Below are 9491 nucleotides of genomic sequence, written 5' to 3'. Positions count from 1 at the left end.
GCGGGGCTACACCGTGACGTCACATTTTAAGGGTGACTGGTGGAGCTACACGTTTTCTTAAGAACATTATACCACAATTTCCTCTGTAAAACACATGAACAGCTCATGATGTGGCCAACAGTAGTCAATTTGAATGTGTTAATTCCTTAGGCAAACAACTTGATTGTGTTTGGTGAAATGACATAATTGTCAGAAGAGCTACTGAACTTCACAAATGGTGTTTAAAACTAACGCGTTTTTATGTTAAGACATGGCCAGCAATTTAGTTTTTTGGTAGGAGAATAAAGGTACGAAACTATTCAGGCATTATTTTTATGCAATGTCATAAGTGGAGAATAATTTCCAGCACCTCTATTTGTTTAATGTATTTTGTTCTTCGTATTTGTTTTCATACATAAAATGTACTTTTCATAAATTTGTCTAAAACATCTGTTGACTCTGATATCTTTGCTCTACAGCCACCCTCAGTGATAAGATGTGTATGTCAATGTGGCTTGTTTTATCTTACATTCTTGTGCAATGCTAAATTGTTTGCACTGTATGTAAATAAATAACTCAAAATTTGTTTACAAGAACACACTGGAGGCTATATATTATTAAGAAAAAAACACCTGAGTGGTTGTTTGCTTGAGAGTCAGATTTTGCTGAATGTTTGTTTTATGACTCAAAGCTCCTAAAAAGTCTCCTGATCCAAGTTTGTTTTAGTCTTTGACTATTTGCCAGAGGGCACGCCTTTACAAGCCATGTGATTATTGCATTATTAAAAGAACAGTATCAGGATTTCCAATAATCAACCATTACCTTAAACTACTCATTGATCATGTCAATGTGTTCATTAATATGATATGCAACTATTAAAGGTCACAACCAAATGGAGCAGCTTTAGTGTAAATGTCCTGCAACATAAAACTTCCCCAAAGCAAGGTATGAAAATGAATCACAACTGAGCACAAAGGAGTTTAGCAGCAGACTCTTGTTTGTCTGTTTATTTCATGTTGCCCATTCCTTCTTTATTGATCACAGGTCGCACCGTGTTTACCCACAAATATGAGGAGGAGTAACATCATCGCCCTGATAGGGCCTTTAACATCCTCCCCTTCTCTCCTCAGTGGGGCGTCAGTCAGGAGCTTCTCTTCTTTGGCTGTTTTTTTCTTTCTCTTTATTTTCATTTGGCAACAGAACAAAACAAAAGAGCGGCAAACATGTTGAAGCACCAGGAAGTGTCAGCCTTAGTTTACTAAGGTCTGATACAGCTGGCTAAAGCTTGGAATGATTGGGTGAAGGAAGGAGGAGGAGGAGGAGGAGGAGGTAAAGAGTGGGAGGTTGGGAGAGGAGGCTGCAGGTCTCATTGCTGGATCCGACGCAGCGACTGCACCTGGAAGGACTGAGCATGGGAGCCCCACTCTCTGTAATGTTTGTACTCGCCGCCATGTCGATCACACTCCATGATGTACTGGTAGCCGCGGTAACCTGGAAACTGGTAGCACACCCAACTGGAGGAGGAGAGGAGAGCAGTGATTAATGATGAATAAGTGGTTTACACACCATGTGTAATGTAGCCCATTTAGTCAGAGGCCTCTTTAAAGTGATCCGTGTGGGTGCAGAGGTTGACACTTACGAGCCGCTCTGAACTTGCATAGATCCAATCTCATTGTTGCCCCAGCCCATGGCCTGCAGAGAGGGGTAGTCGTCGTTTATCTCCCACTGACGTCCCATGAAGTTCTCCTTCTCGAACAAAATCATCTTGGACTCCTTGTGGTTCTGCATCCAGAGGATGAAAGAGTTGTTTTAGTTTTGCTGTTGTAGAAGACGGTAAAAGTGAACTAGTTCATGTATATTGTATGTATTTACACATGTATTTAGGAAAACAGACTTAAAATTGAAATGAGATAAAAAGATCATGCCGCGCTGAAGTCTATTTTTAACAACAGTGTCTCTTTGCTCTAAATTTAGCCTTTTTTAACTCTGAATCTTGTCTGGAGACACATGAGAAGTGGGACAGCAGAAAAAAGGGAGCCTTTGATTGGATCAGAGACTCACAGCAGAGCAGATGGGCCGGAAGGACATCATCCTCTCAATGTGGTAGGCGTTGCTGCCGCTCCACGACTCCCAGTGAGGGTACTCGCCTCTCTCCAACACAAACTGCTGCCCACAGAAGCTGGAGTGCTCATATCCTGCCCAGCTGGACGACAGACACAACAACACAAGCACACGACCATTAGGGCACTTGGAACCGACTGATCATCACATTTAACCTGCTAAAAATGGCTGAGCTCCTACTTGCTTCTTTGCTCCCTCCTTCTTCTCACCTACAAAGCTCTTAATGAGCAGGCACTATCATATCTTAACAAGCTCATAGTGCTCTATTACCCCTCTGGAGCATTGTGCTCCCAGGATGCAGGCCTGCTTGTGATACCCAAAGTCTCTAAGAATAGTATGGGAGGTAGAGTCTTCACTTATCAGGCCCCTATACTTTGGGATCATCTACCAGTCAGGGTCCGGGAGGCAGACACCCTCTCTACTTTTAAGAGTAGGCTTAAAAGTTTCCTTTTTAATAAAGCTTATAGTTAGGGCTGGCTCAGGCTTGGACCAGCCCCCTTAATATGCAGCTCTTGGCTTCGACTACTGGGGGGACTTCATACTGACCTCCTCTCTCACTCCAGCTGTATGCATTCATGCCCCCTTAAAGCATGTTATAAACTTTGCTTCTTATATATTCAAACTGTTACTGAATTTAATAACAATTTAATGGTCGTGCTCTTTGTTTGACTTACGCGCCGCACTCCACCTTCACAGAGCGGATGTTGTCGACGCCACACTCCATGATGTTCTGGCAGGCTGAGGTAAACTCCAGACGCTTCCCCTGGAAGTTCTCCTGGTCATAGACTGTGATCTGGAGAGGAAGACACAAATGCATACATGTAGTATGCACATGTCACGCACACACACTGATGTGTGTACAGACACACACATCATTGACATCATCAGGCCGGGTGTGAAATTAAATAAGTAATGTAATCTTCTTTTGTTAATCATCCGTGAGACAGCCCACTCACCTTCCATGGTCCCAGTGGGTTGGGATTATTCAGAGCCATGCTACTGTGTATCTCAATGCTGATTAACCTGCAGAGTACAGAGAGGGGGGAGAATCATACTTTGATTTCAAAGTGTAATCAAGAGAGACAGCTCAAATACAACCTATTACCACCTCCACGCAAACTACAACGTGTGTTATATATCCATGTTTGTTTTCAGTATCCATGTAGAAGGCATATTCTCTGTCTTTGTTTGTTTTTAAATCAGTTTGATAATACCTGATAATCACCTGATTTTCAGGCAGTATCACATGAGAGGTAGTGCTGTTGTACTGTATATCAGCACAGCTGTGATTCAGTCGTAGACATGAGGCTGCAGGCCAAGTGCTGAAAATTCAGTACAACTGCAAGTGTGATATTGCTTTTATATAGCATTTCTACAAGCGACATTTAGAATCAAACAGTAATAAGCCACAACTAGATTTAAATTATTTTGGTAATTTGATCATAAATTTTCCCCCGCCAACACAGCTAGGTCCACAACTTGACTAGAAGTTGACTTGAACTTACTGCCAAGACTTCCTTTTTCGTGCGCTGCCTAGCAACATGAGAAGAAAGAAGGGAGTTGGAGTTCTGATACGTCTAAGAACGGATGGTTAGTTGCAGTTGCATGCAAACTTTTGTTTATAGAGATTAATAAAAAGCTATGGGAGACGGGCTGGGATGTCATTATGGTGGAGTTTATTCATGCATGCGCCAAAGCCTGCTAAGACCTGATTGGTCAATACTTCTCGGACTAAAAACAAGCAAACGGAAACCAAAACCCGGTACTGTGCCTACAGAATCTGGATTTTTATGCAGAATCTGTGCATAGAGATTTGATTAATGTAGGCAAACAGTTTGCTGTAATGTTATTCAATAATAATAAGTAGAGCTAAGGTGGAGGGACACACATTTAAAAGTCTTAGTGCTAATGTACTCTATATCAGGCCTTTTGTCCAATCACATTATGTAGTTGGAACTATAGGTTGTATATTACAGCATTAGAAATGATCCTGACCTACATATAAGAGCACATGACTTTATGCACAGATTCTGTTTGGGTTTCCTACACACTCACACATGCTGTTGATGTAGCACAAAGCTGTTTCATCACCTTGTGCACGCTCAGTATGTCTATGCAGTTGCATGTCTGACCTCAGTCTATACATTTACGTGGCTCAGCAGAAACAACGGAAACAAAAGACACAATAATGTAAAGCGACAATGGTCTATAGGCTGAATGGAGTGAGGTGGAGGGCTTACCTGACCGGCCCCAAAGAATAGCGGTGCAGTGCTCACAGGGGGGCTCCACAAAAACGACGTCCTGACCCCAGACTAAACGGACCTATTTATACATGCTGGTGCTGAAAAGCAGCTGGGCCCGTGGGTCCGGGCAGGAGTCAGCACATTGCTGCTACGGTCATTGTTCAGCAATGAGCTGCTGGGCTTTAGTTCGCTGCAGGGGGACTGGATGCAGGGCACCGTGCCCAGTGCAGATAAGCACAAGTTGCAAATGGTCCATGACCAGTGGGTTGGGCCACCAGTCCTGGCTCAGCCTGCTCCAGGAAACAGATCATCACACATGTGGACTGTCCTGCCAGTAACTCTGGTGCAAAAGAAAAAGTATGCGTTCAGAAATGGCAGGCTACAAACAGAACATCCTGGCTCTGTGACCCTGTGGGAATTTAAATTATGATCATAAAAGGTCAAAATGAAAATGTGTCTAATAAACAAGCTGCAGATTTGTATCTTAATAAAGTACTTACTGATCTCTCCCCACACTGAGCTGTGCTCTGTCTCCGATCTGTGCATGACGTCCACCTCGAACTGACCCCACATCTCCTGTCCTTCCACCTTTTCACCCACTCCTCACTGAGCATGTGTGTGCAACATGCTCAGTCATGCACGCACACAGTCATGGACAAAGACAGACATGCAAAGGCCTGTTCATGCAGTCACACATACATTCAGGGCATACAATGAGCACCCACACACACACACAAAATCCAGTGAGGCAGGGACAACAGGTGTTGAGGTGACCGCACACTGTCTGATGATTATACAATTATTTAATCTTCTTACTGATAAAGCTTATTTAAAAAGGTTCAGTATGTTTATATTACTATCCTCGAAGCTTGTATTTTATAGTTTAAGTTCATCTATAAGTGTAATATTTAATCGGAGCATCCTGCCTGATAGATTAAGAGCACAAAGCTAATAAAAGTTCAACATCTGACATCAGGTCTAAGCAAACAGATATTTCAGTCACACCATGAGAGATGACGAGATAATCAATGTGACATTTTCTGTATTTGCTAAGCAAGCAAGAGCTATGTTGTTACTGCAGGTGAAATGTGACTTCAAAGGTGAAGATCAAACTCTTAGCTTCAGAAACACATCTAAATCCTGGTCACACGGGAAAAAAAACTTTTTAAAAAACAGTTTTGGCTTCACTTGATAAATGCCTCGTGCCTGTGTGTGTTGCAAATGTGTGCACACTGAGGAGCAGAATGTTCTTTATGTAGTCTGATCAAACTGAAAAGATCCAGTTTCCAGTCTGTTCTTCTTCCTCTATCTGCTCTATAAATGTCTAAAACAGCTTAGTCTTTGTATTATCAAAAACAGAAGATGACATTTCCTACAGGTTCTTTTTCTACGCTCTAATAACTCATTTTGAAAGTTCATACTGTGACTATTTACCCACAGGCCTTTCACCGTCGTCTTACATCTGCAGTACAGTCATGAAAATAACATCAGGAGGAAGCCACGAAGCTCTCAAGAGTTTTATCTGCGCTTAGTTTTGCAAGCATTTGAACGATCATAGTGGCGCGGGTGTGAGTGGTCTGCATGTGTATGTGGGGTTGTATGGGATGTGTATGTATGGTCACGGCCTGTCCAGCACTGCAATAAGCAACACACGCCTGTCTGTACAATAGAGATGGATGCCACTCCTGCGGTCAGCACATTACACACACAGGGCTCAAAGGCTTCAACTGGCTGAGCAGAGGGAGAGAGAGAGAGAGAGAAGGAGAGAGAGAATATGGTGAAAGACAAAAAAAGATGACAGGAAACAGGAGGGAAAAAAGGCAAGGAGGAAAAAAGTGAAAGGAGTTAGAAAGAAAGTGACAAAGCTTCAAAGCAGTGGCTGAAAGAGTTACCGTGTGCGTGTGTGCGTGTGTGTGTGTGTGTAGAAAGGCAGTGAAAGCTTCTGCTGATGGCAGTGACTGTGCCCGGTTCCCCCCCAACAATGGTGCCGGACAACAAAACAGGCAGCCGAGTCAGCGCGACTTGCCCGCAGATTAGCAGCGTGACCTTTGACCCCGTAGCATGCTCCAAAGAGCTCACAGCCAATGAGAAGTCAGGATCCGGCCTCTATAGACTCGGGCTGGATGTGAATGTATATATATATCCCCCCTGACAACGCCTGCGTCCATCACTTTCTCCAAAGGCCGGTCCGTTTGAGCCTGCAGTTGTATCTGTAAGTTTGACTTTTTTTTTTAACTCTCAATGAGCTGCTAAATGAGTGGATATTAGAGGGGATATTCTTGTCTGCTAACACTCTGGACTGAAAGAACCAAGCGAGAAACTTTACTTTGGGCTGAGTGGATGGAATATTGACTTAAAATGCAGCAGGGTGTGATTTCACGTTTTTAACTTCCTGCCGCGGTTGAGGTAAAACAGATGAGACAGATAAAGAAGTGTGTCTAATCCTTTATCCATAAAAATGGATCCATTGCAGGTTTGGAAAGATGCTGCTGGTTAATGAGTTTCTTGCTCTCGTGGAAAGGACAAAACTTCAGGGGATGTACTGCGAATTTTAAAGAGGAAACTTTGAAGGAAGAATAAGATGAAATTATGTTGCAGACAAAAAGTTATTAACAAACCATTAAAAGAATTTTGCTCACTTTCAAATTGTAATCGGTTGAAAAAACAAAATGTTTGGTACAATACAGAAGTTTAAAAGTAACCGAACTCCCTGTGAAATCCAGTGGTGCCTTCAGGGTTTGTCGGTACACAGTGGCATCATTGTTAGCTATGATTACAGGTGCAGCAGAGCTCACTTATTACCAAACCACACCACCCATCATTGATTCTGGCTCTGCTATGTTAACTCTTTTATCAGGATGCACTGACAGACTCCTCTTGCGGTTATAAAAGAAGTGCTTTAAATCAATTATCATGACAAATACCTCTTAAAAAACTTCCTGTTTAAGATACAAGATGTTCTCTTTGAGCGTTAAGGCAAAATAGGGGGTTTGTGCTTACACTGTTTGTTTTAAAGAACATATAATTATAGTCCTATCAGTCATTGTGTTAAATGAATATAAATGTTGGCACGAGGGGTCCTTGTGCTCACACACCATTATTGACACACCTCTTCCTGATCCAACAATGATCTCTGAACATGTCTGACTGACTTTGTGCTTCTTCTTCTTCTCTCCAGATCTGATCATGTCTCACTCAGGTGCTCAGGGCAGCATTGGCAGCCACTCTGCCATCGGTCTGCGCAATCATAAGGTACTTGTTTGTCTTTATTTGACTAATGTTAAAAAATCTAACAATAAAATATTTGACGTCAGTAATCAATGTTGTACTTTCAGATATACCTCTATGAGTTTGAGAACTTCCAAGGCCGTAGGATGGACCTGTTTGGAGAGAGTCGCAACCTTTGTGAGAAGGGCTTCGAGAAAATCGGCTCCATCAGGGTGGAGTGTGGACCGTGAGTCGCCTAAACTGGCATCCAAATATCTGTTTACACTCTTTGTAGACTTTGAATTAATCTCTGTCTGTCTGTCCAGATGGGTGGGTTACGAGCAGCAGAACATGACTGGTGAGATGTTCATCCTGGAGAAGGGAGAGTATCCCCGCTGGGACACCTGGTCCAACAGCTACAGGTGTGACCGCTTCATGTCAGTCAGGCCCGTGCGCATGGTGAGCTGAGGGATTTTTGGTGCCACAATATTGTATGCTTTTGCAGCATGAGCTGGTATTTATCACTGTTTGTCTCTGTTCTATTTGCACAAGGGTAAGTGCTTTTTATGGTTGAAGTAATATGTGTATTTATAGGCTCCTTCCACTGCCAGTGTTTTTGGATTAAAGCTTTTATTAGCTGACATGACACTGTGTTTCAATTTTTGACAGACACATAATCAGGATAAGTGCTTTATTTTCTCTTAGAGGTTTGGTCTTTGCAGCTAAAGCATTTGTATTCAAGCCCATACTGAGAATTAAAAAATAATAACTGTACTCATACTCTGGTACCTCCTCTAACTATGACTACACTGTCTGGTCTTTTTATCAGCCAAAATCTAAAACAAGAAGGGAACCAAAAGCTGCACCAACAACATCTGCAGTTTCTGTATGAAAAGATTTGAACATTTACTGACTTTAAAAGTGTTTTTTTATTTATCTTAAAGGATGCCCAGGACCACAAGATCTGCCTGTTTGAGTGTCCAAACTTCGAGGGTCGTAAGATGGAGGTGTGTGATGAGGATATTCCGAGCCTGTGGTCTTACGGCTTCCAGGACCGTGTCGCCAGCATTCAGGTCACTGGTGGAACGTAAGTAGTCTTTAGACGTCTCTCTGTGGTTGTTTTATATGAAGCTGGTAGTCTATGTTGGCCTAAAGGTCAGAGGTCAGACACTGATTTGAGCTGATAAGTAATAAAGTAGGGGATTAAGTTGTTTACATAGTTTCTCTCCACTTCCTCACACAGCTGGGTGGGCTACCAGTACCCCGGCTACCGTGGCTTCCAGTATGTGTTTGAAATGGGACCTTTCAAGCACTGGAACGAATGGGGAGCCAACCACCCCCAGATCCAGTCCATCCGCAGGGTGAGAGACATGCAGACACATCGCAGGGGCTGCTTCGAGATGACCGCATAGAGAGGCGTCCCGCACACTGTGGGCTAACAGGAGGGAATAGCAAGGGGTCAGGCTCGCCATGCTGCTAACCATCCCTTGGGAATTCTTCAACAGCCAATTAGCCACACAAGCTAACGGCTTTTGAATATTGTTATCGCTTTTACTGGTAGGATTTGGGAGTATGTGGCTTCGTGAATGATTCTTATGACTGTCACAGACTTCCAGAGTAAGCGTAACGACCGTAAAAATGGTAGCAATGCTCTCTGTCTACAGACCTCATAGAAGGATAATAGGATTTATCGTATTTATGAAAGCTTTAAGTTTGTGTTTGTTTAAAGGCTATTATAACCCTTTTATTTTATTTTTATTTACTATGTGTTTCTAGCTGAAAAGATGCCAATAAGCCTGTTCTCCCTCTCCTGGGATCCACTAGTTTTAGAGAGTAAAGGGATTAAAAGTCACATCACTCCTCACAAAGTAATACCATGGACAGCTCTCAGCTCTGCACATGCCCTGCAGTATGTTTGCCAGGCAGAGGGAGGCGCTGTCC

At 42.9% G+C, this 9491-nt stretch overlaps 2 protein-coding genes across 2 annotated transcripts; one reads left to right on the top strand and one right to left on the bottom strand.

Moving 5' to 3' along the window:
• Positions 1–1345: 1345 nt before the first annotated feature.
• Positions 1346–3095, bottom strand: cryba1a (crystallin, beta A1a). The gene is made up of 5 exons (XM_069668590.1): positions 3057–3095; positions 2775–2893; positions 2041–2182; positions 1619–1761; positions 1346–1493 (listed from the first exon to the last, which is right to left on the bottom strand). Exons 1-5 carry the CDS (start codon positions 3093–3095, stop codon positions 1346–1348), a joined length of 591 nt encoding a protein of 196 aa, XP_069524691.1.
• Positions 3096–6324: 3229 nt separating this feature from the next.
• crybb1l3 (crystallin, beta B1, like 3) lies at positions 6325–8962 on the top strand. The gene is given in 7 exon segments (XM_069668488.1): positions 6325–6487; positions 6490–6555; positions 7522–7595; positions 7679–7797; positions 7877–8009; positions 8495–8637; positions 8794–8962. Coding segments are annotated over 7 exon segments (867 nt in total).
• Positions 8963–9491: the final 529 nt, after the last annotated feature.

This window comes from Semicossyphus pulcher, unplaced genomic scaffold, assembly GCF_022749685.1.
Source record: "Semicossyphus pulcher isolate SPU_LCO1_2020_fin unplaced genomic scaffold, fSemPul1.0.p SCAF_19, whole genome shotgun sequence".
Classification (NCBI taxonomy): domain Eukaryota; kingdom Metazoa; phylum Chordata; class Actinopteri; order Labriformes; family Labridae; genus Semicossyphus; species Semicossyphus pulcher.
The sequence above is the reverse complement of the archived record's forward strand: the minus strand, read 5'-3'. Positions and strand labels throughout refer to the sequence as shown.

What these genes read in the sequence shown, in the direction of transcription:
- cryba1a (XM_069668590.1), bottom strand. Translation starts at nt 3,095, where the DNA reads ATGGCTCTGAATAATCCCAACCCACTGGGACCATGGAAG. An exon ending in GTGAAGGTGGAGTGCGGCGC is followed by an intron (nt 2,183 to 2,774) that starts GTAAGTCAAACA and finishes TCTGTCGTCCAG; the next exon opens with CTGGGCAGGATATGAGCACT. An exon ending in TCCGGCCCATCTGCTCTGCT is followed by an intron (nt 1,762 to 2,040) that starts GTGAGTCTCTGA and finishes CTCTGGATGCAG; the next exon opens with AACCACAAGGAGTCCAAGAT.